Genomic DNA, 20350 nt, shown 5'->3' on the forward strand with positions numbered 1-20350 from the left:
GGTTTGTGGTCACAAAACCAGAAGTCAATCTACAAGGTTTCCCTTTCTGAAATAACAGCCTGTGAATATGCAGTCCAAAGTCTGGACCCAGGGTGTCTCAAAGATTTACACTTCAGCTTTTCCTCAAACACAAACTTTGTAGATCTACATTAAATTTGTAAAATCATGAGGTGAATGGCGGGTATTTCTTTTCCTAGGGTGGGGGATTTCAAGACAAGGTGGCATTTTTTTTTTAAGGCAAGAGGAGAAAGATTTTAAAAAGACATGGGCATGGACAACTTTTTTTAAAAAAAAAGGAAGAGTGGCTCATGTGTGGAATGAACTTCCAGAGGAAGTGGTGGAAATGGGCAGAGTTACAACATTGACAAGACATTTGGATAAGTACATGAATAAGAAATGTTTAGAAGGATACGAGCCAAACAGAGGCAGGCGGGACTAGTTTAATTTGGGATTACGGTCGGCATGGACTGGTGGACTGAAGAGTCTGTTACAATACTGCATGACTTCACATAAAATTAATAAGTCAATAATAAGCCATTTGCACCATATAGTCTCTGATGCTTGTGCTCCATGAGCCTCTTCCCATACTACTAAAACTGAGCAAATTTTATTATAAGTTGATGTGGACGCAGTTTCAGATCAAACTTACAAAAGAATAAAATTTCTACGGAACTACTGGCCTTCCGAAACTTTAAGAAACTTCAAAAACAATAAGACAGAGAAGCCTAAATGCTAAAATCAGATGCAAGGACGATGCTATATTAATGTGTTACATGCTATGCAAGTAAAAGGTTAGAAAAGGATAATTACTACACAGTTGGTTGCATGGGCAGACTTTTTTCACCATCTTCCCTAAAGAATAAAGAAAAGTGCTTGGAGAAGAGAAACATACAGAACGGAAGAAAGTACATTAATATCAATTGAACTGATTAGTGTGACCTCATACTGGTCTGCATTGCAGTATAACAAAAAAAAGAGAGGAAGTAAATTGTTATCCTTTGGCACTCAATGTTCCAAATTCACTAACTTGGTACTTGATCACCATTCATTAATTTCAGTAAAACAAAAGCAAGGATACTGGTTTCTCATAATATATTCAAAAACGTGATTTAGACATTTGAACTGCAACTAGTTAATATTTACAAAGTTTGAGCCATAGACAGAAAGCAAAAAGCATTTCAAAATTTGTTTTGAAATCCAATTTGCCTCTATCTAGTTTTTCTAAAATATAGTTTATGGTATAAATACACTTCTTTCCTATATCTAATTTATTTCAAGTGTCTCAACTTCCTCTGGAACACAACTGCTCTGCAGCACCATAAAATGATTAGGTCACATAAATCTTTTGGGACAGGATTTATTTTCCCTCTCCATCACTGCTTAAATGTTGTCAAATGAATGATAAGTTTGGGGTGGGGAGGTCAGGAAATAAAGTTATTTGGAAGAGTAAGATCTATATTAAAGGTACAATCTCATTCCAATCCGCAGAAAAGGGACAAGAACCAGAGCGAGCTTCTCCTACTTCCTATGCTGCATATTTTCTCGTCCTGGGATTGTAATCATGCAAATTTAGCAACATCAGTCATAAGATATGAACATGTATGCAAGTCACTTTAAATAACTGGCTATACTTGCTGAAAATAATATTGCATTGTTGTTTAAAAGTGATCCTGTCAGAGTATGGATTTCAACTCCTCCATTTCAATTACAGAAGGGAATGTACTGACACAACCAGCTCTGGCTCCAAGCAGTTCCTGACCCAAATGTTTGGAAGAGAAGCTATCACACAGAGGCAAAAGAGAAGATTCATCTATTATAATTAAGGCCATTAAGTAGTCACATTATTTCAATTGAGTGCATGAGAAAGCCAGACAGCCTGCAAGCAAGCATGTGTGAACCCTCAGGAGATTGAACAAGAGTATTTGGCAAAACAAGATGCATAATATTTGAGGATCTCCAGTAATACTTCCCATGAAAGGTGCAAAGCAGGACAATATTAGATCTTTCACCTGCTTGCTCAACTTTAATATTACATAAAACTATTGACAATTTTGAACTTTTCACTGTTGAAACCATAGTTACTTTTATTTTTCTCCTCTTTGGTTTGGAACGGAGTTGTAGTTGAGAATTTAACTCTGAACTTTCAGCAGCAGCTTGCTTTAAAAAAAAAGAGAAAAGACTGATATTTGCAGTTGGGAACTGGTTTGGAATGGTGATGGAGGTTAAGTACTTCTCTAAAAAAACTAAACATGAACCAGAACTTACATGTTATGTTCAGGGACTGGGAGCTAGTTGTGTGCTCAAATCAGTTAATGGTGTGGGGAAGGGGGATGAAGGAAGAGGGGACAGGTGCTGACCAGCCAACCACAGAGAATGTTGACAAAGAAAGAGAAAACGAAGGGAGAACTGACTCTGACTGGGTTTTGGGGCAGAAGGCAAAGGGATGCTTTGGAAGCTGCAGGACTAGATTGTTTGGTTTTGCTCTCCTTAGCCAACCTCCAAATATCGACCCGTTGAAAGTCCCGAATAAAGACCACTAGTCCAAAAGAAATCAGGAAATGTCTCTGGAGGTCTGTGGAAGCTGTCAGCATTGAACCATGATTTAGGATTGCATCCTGTTTGAATTCTGATGTGCACGTAATAAAACCTATCAGATTTCATGAAGGTTTGGCATTCATATTGAAGCCTTATTGAAATGACAATTTATGTTTTTAAATTCTATCCCTTAACTATCTGTCTATGGATGAGTGGGGAGATGCTGATAATCAAAGATGATTGGGCTTGGATCATACATATTAATTACATTGCCTTGTAATTCATTTGCGTTCTACTAAGCTACACTAAATAATAAATGGTTAATTTTTCTTAAGCTATATACTCGGTGTGCAAGATTAACTGATTTGTAAAGTCTCGTTTGGAACAAATAATCAATTTTAAGGGTCAAATGTTTTCATTTCACTGCATTCCAAATCCAGTGTGACTGAGCCTGATCTGGTCTGGCTTGCTATCCCTGTGCTGTAATACTGCACAATGAAGATGTGTGCTCTCTGAACCTGGTGATAAACTAACACATGCCAAGTAAAAGTGACATTCTATCAAAGAAACACTAATAACAATTCATGAAACCGATGTCAACAGCTTAATGGATTACTGTGCCAAACAACGTAGCTGAGAAAAAGGTTTTAACACATGCGTTTTACAATATTTAAAAATCTGCATTCCTAACTATAGGGCCAGGAAAATTCAACTGTAACAATCTGAGACGGTGACGAGAAACTAAAAACTATTACCAGGAAAAAAGTAATTTCACAATCTGTCTCAGGCCAAGAATTGTTAAAAATGTATGTTTCATATGCATGTGTTAAATATACTGCTGATGGAGTAGTATAAAATCAGAAGAAACAGTCACTTTTATGACTAGGCATTTTAACCGTGCTCCAAAACGAACTTGCCTATTCTAGATCATCCAAATGTTTTTTTAAAAAGATAAGCAGACTATTTTTATGCACTTTTATGAAGACATGTAAATTCAAATTATCTTCAATAACCAGAGCACACAATTATACTGTAAAATCATTTGCACAGAGCTGCTGGACAGGGGGAAAAAAAAAAATCAGAAAAACAGAGACCACAACAGTCAGAAAGCTGTAATCAAACAACTTCCATGAGATGTAAACTCGCAGGAAGCCATGCTGCTTTCGCTGAACATTAAAACTGACATGCATTAGGTTTAGCAGAGATAAAGTCCACTGGACCTGCATCCATACCAGCCTGTGGGATTCAAATATTTTGGCAAATCAGGATGATGACTGGAACATTCCACCACAAACCAAGTCAAGCAGTAAAGTCAATTCTCCCAACCACCCAAAATCACTCTGGCACAGCTATCACTGGACTGCTTCTGAATGGTACTGGTAGGTACGTGAGAAGTGCACTTGAATTCAATGTCACCCAGGAAATCTATTGTGGAGGACATTATGGAAAGGGTTTTTTTTTGGTATAACCTACTATGTGTAAGGTGTAAGGCAATAATTATGTAAAAGCATAATGTCTTTTTATTTGCTGCTTCAAAATAACTTTCCACAACGCGAGTTGTGACCAAAAGTGATGTCAACATTTCTTTAATGTATGTTCATCAGCTAAACACATTACAACAACACACTCAAGCCACATGACGTTTTCACTGGCTTGGTGACATAAAGGACGGACACTTCAGGAGCATTTATTTGGCGAGTGATAACGAAGAATAAATGGAGGGAGGAAAGGGAATGGACTATACAAGTAGCATCAATTTGATGATCATATGACAGTCAGGCTAAAGAACAGTTCAGTATGGGTTGGACAGTTATAGGCAGCTGGTGTTGAACTATTTTGACAAAAGATTCGTGAATCTACATGGTGTGCTGGATTTATAAAAAGGGTACAAGGCTTGAAATGGAGGATCTTGAAATTTTCAAATCCAATTCAGTATTGCCATTTTTTCAAATTGAAAATAGTCCAGTGAGATGAGAAAAAGCAGAACATTTATAGTATTATGCCACAGTTCCATAGCCACAACTATGGTATAAATATATAAAATCCTTTCTAAAAAGATCAGGCATGTTTCACTTAATCAGATTGACCACTGGCAGATGGAATGCCCAAGGTGTCATTTTAACAACAATATAATTTTCAGTTTTCACAATTAGAAAAATGCATACTGCAGTTTGAATATTTTCAGATTCTATTAACTGTAAAACTGAAAACCTGGCATGAATTAAGGACAAGGAGGCTTTTTCTGTACTGATACACCCACATTTCTTATGATGATGTCAAGCAAGCTTGTCAGAAAATCATTTGAATAAAACAGATGCCATGCAATGCATGGAGCATTTTTTAAAAATGGCTCAATTCCCCTATTAAAAGTTTCAGGACAGGAATGGAAAAAGTGAGTTGCTATGTTGAAAGGTTACTGATTACCATAAGAATGGCTAGGCTGTTTTACTTTGTAAAGGTTTTACTTTGGCTGGGTAACTGATCAGTGGAAGGAATCTATTACTCATTACTCCACAAGATTTTGATATTTTTCACTATTTTGCTATGTACTCCATCTTAAACATTGGGATCACAACTCCTGACAGGGGATTCTTTAGTTCAAAAACAAGGAACTATTTGATTGTTGTTAAAACACAAATATAACAATATACAAATCTGACTTTTTTTAAAAATCAACACCATTCAAAATGAATTAATTGAGTTAACGAATGCAGACTTAAAGGGCTATCAAAAATAGTCATGACCATTATAAGCGGATATTATTGCATGCATGCATGTTGACCTGCATCAAGACTTTAAAATGCAATCTCTATAACAATTGCACAAGTATAACTTCACTGAAATTTCACACAGATACTTCAGTTAGTTCATTGTTAGTCATACACCTGTTGACTAACCTATAATCTAAGAATGAGTTAGCTGCTAAGCTGCCCGGTTTTAAGGCAACAGCAATACTGGAGTGAACCTGATAGTTGTGAGGTTGCACACTCCACACTATCAATAACAAATGCTGAATACTGGACAAAATAAACAGAAGGAACAGGATGGGTACAAGGCAAATTAAAACTACATCAAAAACCTGCATTTAAGCGATTAAAGGTTTCCTCATTTTAAAGAAAATACGATACATATTCAAGTACGTACATAAGTTACTTCTGTTGAACTTGTACGTGAAGGAGTAATGGTAATAACTACGGGTAGCGTCCAATCATAACTGCAATAATAATTAGATGTTCTGATTTTTTTTCCTCCCACTAACAGATAGCTTTAATTGTTCTACACAAGTTTGCAACTTTCCATCATGGCTGCAGATGTTCAACAATGTCCAGCCTACCACTGTTAAAATGACATTGCTCATTTGCGCCTGCAGATCAAACACTTAAGTCAACATGCAGCCAAAACAAAATGGAAGATTAATTAGAAAACTGTACATCGCCATTCAAATTTACTGTTCTCAACATAGTGATAACAAATGGTGAAACTGTGTAACAGAGTTCATTTTCCACCACAAGAATATATTCTACCTAATTTTATTTTGTAAAAGCACCCCTAAAAGCAAAAAGATTTTTTTTTCTCCGATTAACAGGTTTTTAATTTTGTAGAACCAGATGTGGTCAAAAATGTGAAATATGGACTGAAATCCTTAACTCTCAAAAGGAGTTCAAACAGTGTGCATGTGCACAGGCGTGTACATTCGATATAAATGCAACCACACAATACACAATCATGTTGGTCGGTGGCAACCTTTTGAGTCAAAATCACTTTCTTAATATATTTCACTTTTCCTTTCAAACTTCACTAGAAATTAGTCAATTAACAGTATATATTTGATTTCATGAATTTTTAAATTTATCATGCTGCCCAATATGGAAACTTCAAATAGGTGACTGAAATTTTGAAAATTTAATGAACAGATTATGGACAGACAGCAGCAAAGCTTTATGCAGGGGAAAAGGAAGAAAAAGGCAGATGAGAAAAGAATAAAAGTGTTACACACAAAGAGCCAGACAGGGCGTACTCAGAAACCTTGTCCTTCTGCCGCCAAGTTTAAAAGTCACTTGCTCTGATGCACAGTGAAACGATGCTGAGCCTGTGACAGTAAAAGAAAAAGGAGGAAAACAGACAACTAAAGTCAGAATGTTAGTACTTCAAGAATTGAGGGATTACCTCACATTGAATACATATCTTTCCCCTCTTAGAAAATTGTTACTGCTTCAGTAAAATGTTATAAGTCCACCCAGGCTACATGCAGCATTTTTCTTTTTCTTTTAAATTATTTGTTGTTGCTCTGGGAAATGTGATGCTGATTACAGAAAGTTAAATTCAACGCTTTTAAAATGGATATGACAAATTCCTTCACTATAAATTTTAGCTCCCAAGTATCCTTTTACCATACACAAACCTATCCCTCTAAACCCTTCTTACTCATATACCCATGCATCGTTAAATGTTGTAATTGTGTCAGCTCCACCACTTCCTCTAGCAGCTCATTCCATACCAGCACCATCCTCTGCATGAAAAAGTTATCCCTCAGATCTTTTTTTAAAATCTTTCCTGACCTTAAACCTAGGCCCTCGAGTTTTAAACTCCCCTATCCAAATAAAAAATAGACTATGGCTATTCACCTTATCCATGCCCCTAGTGATTACATAAACCTCTATAAGGTCACCCCTCAGCCTCTGATATTCCAGGGAAAATAGCCCCAGCTTGTTCAGCCTCCCTCTATAACTCAAATCCTGCAATCCCGGCAAAATCCTTGTAAATCTTTTCTGCACTTTCTCAAGTTAACAATATCTTCCCTATAGAAGAGCAACCAGAATTGTATGCAGCACTTCTTAAAAAAAAATTCTTTCAGGGATGAGGGTGTCACTGGTTAAGTCAGCATGCATTGCCCATCCCTATTTACCCAGAGGACATTCAAGAGTCAACCATTTTACTGTGGGTCTGGGAGTCACATGTAGGCCAAAGTAAGGATGACAGTTTCCTTCCCCAAAGGACATTTGTCCATCAACAACTCAGTCATCATTAGACACTTAATTCTCGATTTTGTTTACAAATTCCAATTTAAATTCCACCATCTACCATGGGGGGATTCAAACCTACGTCCTCAGAACATTACTCGAGTCTCCGGATTAAGAGTCCAGTTAATATCACTAGGCAATCACCTCATCTCTAAAAGTGGTCTCACCAATGTCCTGTACAGCTGCAACTCAATGTACTGAACAATAAAGGGAAGCACACCAAATGCGTTCTTCATTCCCTGTCAACCTGCAACTCCACTTTCAAGGAACGATGCACCTGCATCTGTTTGTTGGCAACATTCCCCAGGGCTCAACTATTAATTATACAAGTCAAAAGGTGTGACACTGGAAAAGCACAGGTCATTACGCAGCATCCAAGGAGCAGAAGAGTCGACGTTTCAGGTATAAGCCTTTCGTCAGGAATGTTGGGGAGGGTGGCAAGGGAGCTGAGGAATAAAAGGTGGGTGGGGGAAGAAAGACAGGCCCAAGAGGATTGAGAAATAAATGGGAGGGGGTCCTGGGGAAAGTAGCTTGGAAGGCAAGTAGTAGATAAAGATTGGGCGGGGGTGGGGGGGGGGGGGAGAAAAGATGGTGAAAGGTTAGAGCGGAGGGTGACTGGATAGATGGGAAGGAGGATGGATAGGTGGGACGCCGAGTTGGAGGATTGGATCTGGGATAAGCTAGGGGGAAGGAGAGATGAGGAAATTGGTGAAATCAATATTGATACTGTGTGGTTGGTGAGTCCCAAGGCAGAAGATGAGGCATTCTACCTCCAGACAGCATCAATGTCAATTTCACCAGTTTTCTCATCACCCTACCACTCACCTTATCCCAGATCCAACCCTCCAACTCAGCACCTCCCACTTGAACTGTCCCACCTATCTAGTCCAACCTATCACCATCACCCCCCACCTTCATCTACCTATCACTTTCCAAGCTACCTTTCCCCAGCCCCAAAACCCCCACCCAATTATCTCTCAGCACCCTTGGCCCCACTCCCGCAACATTCCTGATGAAAGGCTTAGGTCCAAAACATCCACTCTCCTATTCCTGAAACGTCCACTCTCCTATTCCTCAAATGCTGCCTGACCTGCTCTACTTTTCCAATGCCACATTTTTTGACTCTTATCTCCAGCATCTGCAGTCCTCACTTTCTCCTATTAATTATATAATTAATTATGTAAGTCCTGCCCTGGTTTGCCTCCCATTTATCTAAATTAAACTCCATCCGCCACTCCGCGGGCCATTGACCCATCTGATCAAGATCCCATTGTAACCACTACACCACCCATTTTAGTGTCATCTAACCATAAATGATTTGAATGTGAATACAGAAGTTATGTAAATGACAAAACACAGTGGACCCAGCGCCAATCCTTGTGGCACATTGCTGGTTACTTGCATCTAGCATAAACTTTAAGGCAGCTGGACGCACACACACAAACCTGATCAGCCTTCTTTGGTTAAGTTTTTGAGTACCACCAAACGTTAACAGAAAGTACCCTTAACAAGGAAAATAATTGACTACAGCTACAGTAACTAGCTTATGTGAGGTGTCCTTGATTTTTGAAAGGCAATGACTGAGTTGCTTTCCACTTTAAGACATCTGGTCTACATAAATCTGAAATCGAGATTAGATTCTCTACAGTGTGGAAATGCCATTAGTGTGTGAAAATAGAATACTCAGAACTGTACCAGGAAACCGTACCAAACTTTTCCATCTTCAAGCAGAAGAAAATGAAGTTCTGTATAAAACACAAGTTCTTTATTACAGCAGAGGTAGCTATTAAAAGGCCTTAACTATTCAAAAAAAAGCAGTAGTATATAGATGACACAATAAAAAGGCTTATATATTAAAATATATGCACTATAGATATACGTATCTATAGTGGTTTCTAATGTGTAGAACACAATCAACTGGTCAATGTCTTAGCCCATGTTTCCTTTGTGAGCAGCTCACAATCTTTCTCACCATCCTCTCACACATCAATCATCATTCCACTAAGTGACCTCTCTTCCAAAAACCATTCAGCTACAGAAAAGTACACATCTTAACATATTTTACCATCTTGTTGCATTACGTTTCAGTTTTATTCCGATGGACTATCAGCTTTGGTCAAGACCAGTTCCATGGTGGCAATGCAAACAAGTGAATACTAAACACACCAGAAACTGATGTCTGAAGCCAGCATGTTACAATACTTGAGACGTAGATGGCTAGTCAGGCAAACACATCCATGTGGGCTCTCAAACAGTAGTTTAGCTACTCCTATTCCTCTGCAATCTTCCATTTTCTTTATTCATCTGCTTATCTAAAAGGCCTGTGCAGGACGAAGAAAATGCTGTTACAGGGATAGTTGCCATACCTCACATCCAATATCGAAGCAACATATGCCAAACAAATTGCAAGTACGGTTTCAGAAACCTTTGAATTCGGGACCATAAAAGGAAACCTTATTCAATGCTACCTTCTCTGCACTGGAGTGCTGCTTTGTTGCATTAGTGTAACTGGAATTTGGTGAAAGAAAGGAGGTGAACAGTCTCTTTTTTTTGGCGACCATTTCTGTTCGAATAAGATCTGAGGGAATTTGGGGCATAAGGACACAGAGCAACTTTAAGTAATTCCTACAGTACAGAAAGCCCCAGGGACATCTCAACGCATAGTTCCAACAACTACATTTCTGCTAATTGCAATTTTGAGTTTCTCCTTCCCTCTCACTTCCTGATTTCCAGCTATTTCCGAGCTGCTACTTGTACCCTCGAGTGAAGACTGGCTCAAAATATCTACTCAATTCATCTCTTATCTCTTCATCTTCCTTTAGTATTTCTACAGACTCATTTTCTACACGATTAACACTCATTTCATTAACTCTTTTTTTTTTAAAACCTCTCCTGTTGGTTTTTATATTTTTGGCTACCTTCTCATGTTAGTCTAATTTACCCTCCTTATTAGTCTTTTAGTAATTCCTTATTTTTAATATTCTGTCTAACAGTTTTACCTGCCACCTATCTATACACAATTATACGTCTCTGACTATTTTGGTTAACCATGGGTGGTGGGTCAATCCCTTAGAATTTTTCTGACTTCTTGGAATGTTGAGAATACATGTTGGCATGCACAAGTTGGACCGAAGGATCTGTTGCAGGGCTGTATGACTCTATCTACTCTATACTGTGTGGAATAAGTTTTCCACTGTCTCTCTTGACTTATCCCTTAACCTAAACTGCTCTTGCTCAAATTCAAAATAGCAACTTTGGACCCACACTTCCCTCCGTTAAACTGATTGCAAAACTCAATTGCCATGGTTGCTACTACCTAACAGAACTTTTGCTGTAGTAGTCAGTAATTAATCCTATCATACTGGTCACAACCAATCCAGTATAGCCTCCTCTCTGGCTAGTGCCACAGCACATTGTTCAAGACAATTTTTTAGACTAATGAACTGCTCCTCTACATTACTTTTTCCCCATCTGATTTTTTTCAGGATGCATATAGATTAAAATCCCTCATGATAAGCACTATACCCTTTGACAACATCCCATTATTTTTCTTTTGATGCACTGCCTTACCATGTGCTTATCACACCATTCCTCTCACCTTTATCATTTCTACCCAGACTACTTCTATATCCTGGTTTCCTCGATTTAGCCCATTTACCACCCTTTCCTAGCTTCCTGCCCTTCCTAAATGTCACATATCCATTAATCCACGTATCAGTACTAACCACTAGATCATATTTACTTATTTCAAATTTTACTATTAGTTCATTTTGTTTTGAACGTTATATGTATTCAAAAGCAGTGCCTTAAGTTTTGTCATATTACTTGTTTTGTATCCTCTAGTCTTCTCTGATTTACTTTTAGATCACCATTCACTGTCCCTTAATGTGGTCTGTTTATCATTACTCACAAAGTCGGTCTGACACTGGGATGAGGATAAAATGAATAGTTATATATTCTTGGTATCAGATTAATATCGCCCTAAAAATAAACTGTTTATTCTACATTTTTCTCTTGGGGTGGGCAGTAGGTTGCAGTTAAATTTGAAAATTGTGCCTAAAATGATCAGAGACCATTGATTTACAATATCAAATATTTTTAAATATCACTTGAAACTTTTCTACAAGTTCAAGAAACAAGAAAATTCCCAATAACTGAAAATGAAAAGAATCACATGGAGCCAAAATTACAATTAAAGAAACCTCCTTTTGAAGTCATTCTATTCTCAAATATAAATCATTAAACTGCACCATTCATGACTCCTCAGATACTAAAGCAGTTCATATTCATAGGCAGCAAGATCTGGACAATATTTAGTCTTGAACTGCAAGTGGCAAGTGCCATTTGCACCATTCAAGTGCCAGGCCATGACCATTTTGAGCAAGAGAGAATCAAATCATTGCCCCTGCTTATTAAATGACAGTACCACCACCTAATTCCCCCATTATCAACCATTGAACACAAACAGAATTAGATTAGCCATATAAATGTAGTGGTTACAAGGAGGTCACAGGCTGAGAATTCTATTGCATATCTTGCCTCACCAATACCTGTCCACTACCCACAAGGCACAAGTTATGAGTGCAATGGAACGCTATCCACTTGTTAGAATGGCTATAGCTCCAGAAACACACAATCAGCTAAATATAAACAGGTCAAAAAAACCCTGAATTGGCACCCTATCCATCATTTTCACATTCACTCTCCACCACTAATGCACAGCAGCTGCGTTTGCCATCTACAAAATGCACTACATTAACTCTGAAATGATCAACAGCACTTTCCAAACCTACAGCCTCTATCGGCTAGAAGAGCAAAGACAGATGAATGGGAATATTACCTCCTGCAAATACACCTCCAAGCCTGGCAACATTATGACTTGGAACTATATCACTATTTGTTCACTGTTGCTGGCTCACAATCCTGGAATTCCCTCTCTAACAGCACTGAGAGTTGAACTACAACTTCAATGACTTCAGCAGTTCAAGAAGACAGTTCATTACCAACACCTCAAGAGCAATTAAGAATGGGCAATAAATGCTGACCAGTGATGCCCACATCAAAAGAATAAATTAAAAAATCTTTCCAATTGGACAAACTTTATATATGGACAAACAAACATACAATTTCATAGAAAAAACACAGCAATGACTGTTAACTTTGTGGACAGGGTAACAAATTCAAAATCTTGACAGCACTGGTATCAGTGGCTCCAACCTTGGAAGTCACCTTACACTGCCCAATACAGAATTCCTAGGGTTTATAATACAGAAATGTAACAATAGCATTGCATTGTAATCTGGTGTCATGCCCAGTGTCAGCGTGTAGTGGCAACAGGTTGCATTGGGCCCTGGGGTGGGCAAGCTAAGCTGGCATCAGTTCAATCAACTCGAGGAGTTAGATTCAGTTTTTAGTAATTAACTTTTCCTGAGTAGTTATTAACTTACAGGAGTGGAACTCTGAAATTTCTGATTTAAATGGATACTTTCAGAGTGTCTCAGGAATCGGGGAATTAGCCATCATAAACTTTGATTTACAGGGCATTCCCTCAGAGACTGCTACATCATGAATTCCAGAGTTCCAACGCACAATTCTCATGTCAGTTGCAGAACTATTTGGCTATTGGAAAAACAATCCCTATATTTTCTTGTGTGGCATAGTGTTATACTGTATTTATTTACTTACAGAGCAGTGAACCTTTGGAATTTCCTACCTCAGAATGTGGTGGAACTTCAGTCATTAATATCTAGAAATGTGTTAATATACTCAATGAGAGAATGATTGAGGTAGATCATGATCAGTCATGATCTCATTCAGTGGTGCAGCAGATACAAGGGTTTCAATGCTTACTCCTGCATTTATTTCCTACGTTCCTATAACACATTGGGCAAGTACCGTGAGACATTTCACGACAAGAGAAATGTTCTAAATATGTCAGCTTGGTCTGTAAATAAAGGATTCTTTCCAAAACAGTGTGTGAGGTGTTTTGCTTATTACCTGGAAAGCTCATCACATTTAAGTCTCAGGAGTATCATTCAGTATATTAACCATTTTAGTGAAGTAGTTTTTAAAAAGCTACTTAAGATCAATTTACCAAACTTTTTAAAAGTATCCCTTTCCACCAGACATCAAATCCTTGGAAAAATAGTTTAAAAATTTCTCTGCTGTAATATTCAACTTGTGTTCTGAACAGATGAGAGGTGCATACATACATGAGGTTAAACTGTGGGCACAAAGTCAAATTCCAATGCAAATGCTAAAACTCTTTGGTCCTCAAATTAAGTCAAATGGTAAAAGGTGACAGGTTATTGTTTTAAACATGCAACTTCTAATTGTAACAAAGGATCTTTGAAAAAAATTCCAAATCTTGTAATTGGCTAAGCTGATTGTCACTATGCTATGAGCATTTCATTCCAACAGACTTAAGAGTGGAATACCAGCGAACTGCACTACAAAACTGAAATTTGCCAAATGTCTGTTCTATCACATTACTGGTTCTAACTTCTACAGTCCTGAGAGATACAATAAGTTTGTCATTATCCTATTCTATTGCCTTTTACTCACAATTGCTTTGCTTTCTCTATTTTGATCAGCAGTGCACAATTTTACAGTACAGAAAGAGACCATTTGGCACAAAACAGCTCTTTCAAAAAAACCAGAAAACTATTTAGTTCTAATCGCATTTCTTCCCCACAGTCTTTCAGCTTTTCCTCCATTTCAAGTACATATTCAACTGTTTTTTGAAAATGACAATTGTGGACCATCACCCAATTACACAAGTGCATGCTCGATCATAACTTGCTAAACAGAAAATCAGCTTATTTCCCTTCTGTTTCTTTCTTACATTTGTATCCTTCAATAAGGGGATACATTCCTGAGTGAAAACAACAACTCTTTCTTCCAAAACCTCAATTTTGGGCACCTTTTAGTAAAAGTTCCTTTAAACCTTACCTGCTCAGATAGCAATCTCAGTTTCTCAAACAGGGAATAAAGAACTATCCTGGCTGAAAAGGAGTACTGTAATAACTAAATCTAGTCCAGCTGATTGCAATTAAAGAATAAAACACTTTTTGCAGTTGGGCATAAAATTTATTTCATTTTTTCACCTCAACTGAGTCCCTCCTGACAGTGCTATTTCTCCATCCATGTTCAAAATTTAGTTTTTCATTTTAACACTCACTCCTGCAATCCTGAAATGAGCAAGCTAATTAATGACCAGCTTTCAGACATTTCATTCTATATGAACAGAATGAGACATGATCGGCATTGCTGCAAAATCCGATTGACCATGACACAGAAATCAATCCATGATTCAGTTGATTCATTAAACGGCAAGTCTACTACAATTTTACCCCATTTCACAGCACAGCTAAAAGAAGTTCTCAAAGAACAAAAGTAATAACCATTTAACATTGACACTGACCACGTGCAAGATGAAATGCAATTTCATGCAGAATAATCATTGAGTGTACAGCAACCTTCATAAAACATTGTACAGCTGTACCAAGTTACAATATCAGCATCACAGGGCAGAGTAACACTACCAAACATGGTACATCACATATTGCATAATTTAAGCCAATGCTCAGAGATAGACAGACAGCTTTACAAGTGAAGCATCGTAACGCAGGTGGACAGAGGAAACCCACAAGCAGAGACCTCATCTCTACACACAGGCTCACAAAACTTCACACATATACTTAATAAATCACAGAATTAGGACAATTGTATTGGGAAAAGCTAACTGAAGTAGTCAAACAGTTGTGTACTTATCAAACAGTACAGAAAGTAATTAGCCAAAATTTTCATGTAGCACAGAAAAGGTGACAGATGAAACTTTGAATTCATTAGAACTCTACATGACAGCACAACTTCCAACAAGATCACTACAGGTAGTGACACCATCTTTGAAACAGGGCTTTGCAGGATGCCAACTGCAATAAGTATGTACATGCCTGTTTGTTGGTACTTCTATTAGGTCAATTGCCTTAATTTTAGCAGTAATGGCAGACATCTCAGTAAGTGCAGTTCAGCAATGGACTTTCACCACTATCTAGCTGCATGGATTTCCCCTTAAATTCAAATGATCACAAAAATCATACGGGCCTAAGCAATTATGCGTGTATCAACCATGCACCTGCACACGAAGAACTGAAATTGCAAATTGTGAAATAGATACCATGTGCCACATTATTACTAAGATTCTTACCTTGTGCAGTTCCAGGAGCACTTTGTCCAGAAATCACCCCTTCACTGGTGTAAGCAGAGTACAAATTTTCACTGGATGGTGATGGTTTCAGCAACTGACCTTGTCCAGAAACAGTGAATTCTTGAGTACTTGGGGGCGGCAAAAGCATCTGCTGTGATGTTAAAACTGAAGCAGTACTCTGAGCAGTTAAGGATCCTGCAATAGAAAAGCAGCTACATATATCAGCAGCAAACAGGTCAACACAAAAAAGCAATCAGAACTGATGTTAACTGTCACCTACCAGATGGTAAAGGACTCTTTTGTCCTTGGGAACTGCTTCGACTAGATTTGTTGCTTTTCCCTTTAGTGGGCCGTCTACGACGTCCAGACAAGGGTGCTGCAGGTGGAATTATTACAGCTGGTGGTGCTTTACCCAATTTGATATAAAGTTCCTCAATCTCCAGCTTCTGCCGTGACTGCAACTCCTGGATCTCTTTCAAATGTCTGAAAGAGATAGATTTAGGATGGTGCATTATTTTGGAGAAAATAAACTGTTAGCGACACTTTATTTTGGCTAATCTGATAAAGGATTGTGTAGGGAAAACACAGATGCTAAATAGAGCAGAGCATGTCTGCGTGAAGACAGTTAGCCATTATACATGATAGCCAGCACTAAAAAAAAACATTGTTAAGGAACAACTCCCAACTGCAACAATTACCTGGGTGAACCTCTTTGTTTACAGTCTCAAAAAGCTACAAAGGACCCTGAGATCTACATCACTCATCTCACTCAGTAATAGTCATCAGGAAACTGGAGAACAAGGGAGTGGGTCCTATCGTTCAAAAATGTGCTTTAACCAGGTAAAGACTCAGTAAAAGTCAGTGAAGACAGAATCAAAAATCTCAATTCATTCACCAAATATTCCAATCTCCCAATTAGGCAATTAGGTTTCTGAGACTAATGCTACTTTTGTTAAATATAAGTAGACTGCCAAAATGGATAGCAGTCTTTCACACGTACTTCATTGGGATGTATCACAGGGAGTAGCAGAGTTACAACCAGCAATGACGGCTAATACAAATCACTAATGATCATTACCTTTTGGCCAGCAAGTGTCTATTTTAAATAGTGGAGAGTTGCTCTGGTAAAGGAAATCTAGAGCACAGGATACAATCTTAAAATTAAAGCAAGGCCAGTTACAAGTTAAATTACAAAACATTTTATAAGGATAGTGGAAATCTAGATTTCACCCCTTCCCCCCCAATACTAATTCACAAGGGCTGTGGAAGTTGAATTAAATATAAATATCCCAATCTAACATTGATGGAGGAGGACGTAGTCACAGCAAGGGAATCAAATAGAAATGTTTAACTTTAACTTTATAAACAAAACGAGTAGTCAATTTTTACATACAAGTTCATTTGGATTTAAAATATTTCTCAGTTTTTCCCCTCAAAGTCATCCTACTGAATACCTTTGCATTCTAGCAATTAAACATGACTATTCATGTGCACAATAATCAGGACAATATGTTTACAAGGGTGAGGAACTGTTTTAACATCAAGATACTGGCATATAATTGCACATTCGGCAGGATAGATGTCCGATCCTACAATAAAAACCACAAGAATGACCCCAGGATGTCAAATCAGCTCTGGCAGTGAGCACGGTTTCCTAATTAGATTAGATTACTTACAGTGTGGAAACCGGCCCTTCGGCCCAACAAGTCCACACCGCCCCGCCGAAGCGTAACCCACCCATACCCCTACATCTATATCTACATCTACCCCTTACCTAACACTACGGGCAATTTAGGATGGCCAATTCACCTGACCTGCACATCTTTGGACTGTGGGAGGAAACCGGAGCACCCGGAGGAAACCCACGCAGACACGGGGAGAATGTGCAAACTCCACACAGTCAGTCGCCTGAGGCGGGAATTGAACCCGGGTCTCCGGCGCTGTGAGGCAGCAGTGCTAACCACTGTGCCACCGTGCCGCCCAATCTTAGGTGGAGTCGCAGTAGACACAATATAATTGACCACACAATCTCTAAGACAGACAGAAAAATCATTCTGAATTATCCATCATTGCTGGCCATATTTCTCTTAGTGAACAGCACAGAACTTCTGTGATGCTCTCTCAAGTAGCAAGATGTCCTGCCTAAATACTGGTCGTATCGATCATTCGTTCAGGAAAGGTTAAAAAAATGACAAACCAGCATTATATTAAAATTGTTCTACTTTTTGTATGTAATGAGACACGTAAGACTAAAAAGTTCAAGTTTGCAATGCATTCCACGCTGTATCAGTCAAATTTTTCAAAGATTATTCCACTAGTTATTACATTAAAAAATTCACTGTTGGAAACTGGACCACATGTATAGATCACATCAGACAGTTTCCAAATGGATTAAAAGAAAAGTAACCCGATACCTACTTGTCCCTCAATCTGTGGAGTTCTTTTCGCATATCTTCATCTTCAATTTCCGAATCATTATCACTGCTCATGTAGGAGGAATTAAAGGAATTGGTAAGGTTTTGTACAATGGTAGCATTCTTTGATTCTGGAGATTGAGGGGAAACTGAACTCCCTGCACTATCAACCTGCGTTTGATCCAGTTCTTTTGAATAAGATTGCTGTCCAGTTTCCTGCAAAACTGGCCCATTCACATGTAGATACTGTTCTGAACCAGTTGATTCTTTTGATGGCAAAATTTGATCTGAAGCTCGAAAGAGATCCACTGCCACAGAGGAAATTACTGTCATTGGAGCAGTGCTCAAAGGAACATAAGGAACAACTCCCTTGCCTGCTTCATAAGTAACTTCATCTTGTGTCCTTGCTACTGAAAAGCGGCCAACAGTGTCACGTTGTGTTGTGACCTGGAATCTTCCTATATTTGCCTTCTGAGCTGGTTCCTGTTCTTGGTATGGCACAGATTTGCCGTTTTTGTTTTGAGTTACTGAGACACTATCCACCACATCTTCGTGACTGTCATGTTCAGGTTTAATCACTGTACTCTCAGGACTGCTTCCAGAAAATGAAGATTCATTTGACATACGTTTCAGCTTACTTTCTTCCCGCTTGTCATTTGCTTCTTGATACAAGACATCATCTGATGCAACAGAAACCTACAAGAAAAGAAGTTACTAAATGTTTCTTCAAACAAATCTTCATCCAGATTTGGTAAATGAGTGAAGAAATTTTAAATCTATTAAAAATATACACACAGTCAAATATGCATGCTTTGCAGCTGGGATATTTTTTAAAAGTGGTGCCTCAGTACTATAATGGAGTGCCAGCTTTGAAGTTTTTGCTCAAATCCTGCAATGAATCCACAACCTTCTGAGTCAAGAGACAACTGAGCTACTATATTTGTATATTCAAACCTGACTGCACATTCCTCTAAAGGTGTGGACTATATGACGTTTTACAAAAAACAATATAAATGGTTTTATGTTCACACCCATATTCTGCTCTGAATCTCAAGGCAACAAAATATGGGGCAAAAAAATGACAGATCACCAAGATGAATGACATTAAAAATATATCACGCAACATTCCATCAAAAATCCAAATATCTTTATTTTGGTCTTATTCTTCTTTCTTTTTGAAAGATGTTGCTTTCAACTCCACCTCTTCCAACTTAATACCATGGCTGGTCTCTGCAAGGAATAGTTAATATTTCAAGTCAGGGACAAAGTGATAGCATTTCACCACTGACCTCAAATACAGCTACTCCAAAGAACTCGCAAACTTTTGATGTATCCTTCCCCTTTCATGATGTTAATTTTAATCTGGTGACATATGAAGGGGTTTTCAGAGCGTACAACAATTGGATAGTATGGTAAGTAAACGCAGAAGAAAGATACATTGATATTCTTTACTATATATTAAGAGAGCAAAATAAATAATTGTGACAGATTAAGGTAGAAGCTTAAGTATCAAATCAATTTTGGTTCCATCAGGTTACGCCTCTGAAAAGTGTTTTGACACTGGTTATTGTGAAAGGTGCAATCAAAACAAAATTTATTTGCTTTAAGAAATCATAATGAAGAAATTTAACATTAAACACATAAAATTTTTCAGGGCAAGAGGGGTTTTACAGCACTTTTGTAAGCTCAGTACAAAGTAAGACTCAGTTACAAATCATTTGAAAGCTGCAACTTTCCAAGGTGGCTGACACTGAGATCAATAGTGTTCGAAGTGAAGTTTCAATCGTTTCAATAATTTCTACTCGAATGGAGTCTGATAAAGGAGTGCATAGGGTTTCAAAATACATTCTATTTAATACTATTTAACTGCACTCTTGCAGATTACAAAAGTAACAAATAATCATTTTCACCTGTTCAGTGCAAACCCATCAGAAGGATGATTAGATTCCAGAGTTTTGAAGCTTAACAAACTTTTTAAAAATTTTCTTAACTATTAAAACTTGCATGTAATTCCCCAAATGGAACTGGCAGACAAAAATAAAAAAATAGGTTTTGTCAAAACATTTGGCAAATATGTCTATGCATTTTTTTTTAAAATGCTGCAGCCATTCAACACTGTCCATGAATCAAGCTGAAATCACAAACCAGCAAGCCAGACGTTTGCAGTCAAA

The 20350-nt window shown here is 38.0% G+C and overlaps 1 protein-coding gene across 8 annotated transcripts in view; it reads right to left on the bottom strand.

Annotated features, from left to right (window-relative positions):
- The window catches only part of LOC140458145 (serine/threonine-protein kinase WNK1-like), a 157853-nt gene that overhangs the window by 4661 nt on the left and 132842 nt on the right, over positions 1-20350 (bottom strand). For 4 of the 8 annotated variants that reach the window (XM_072552294.1, XM_072552292.1, XM_072552293.1 and 1 more), the window contains 5 exons: positions 18184-18875; positions 16046-16248; positions 15766-15960; positions 6533-6625; positions 811-852 (listed from right to left, as the gene is read on the bottom strand). In XM_072552294.1, the coding sequence (XP_072408395.1) occupies positions 811-852; positions 6533-6625; positions 15766-15960; positions 16046-16248; positions 18184-18875 (1225 nt within the window). The remainder of the gene's footprint in view (positions 1-810; positions 853-6532; positions 6626-15765; positions 15961-16045; positions 16249-18183; positions 18876-20350) is intronic. The other 4 variants (XM_072552289.1, XM_072552297.1, XM_072552296.1 and 1 more) reach the window with 2 other exon arrangements.

The sequence above is a fragment of the Chiloscyllium punctatum genome, chromosome 32 (genome assembly GCF_047496795.1).
Source record: "Chiloscyllium punctatum isolate Juve2018m chromosome 32, sChiPun1.3, whole genome shotgun sequence".
NCBI classification, from domain to species: Eukaryota; Metazoa; Chordata; class Chondrichthyes; order Orectolobiformes; family Hemiscylliidae; genus Chiloscyllium; species Chiloscyllium punctatum.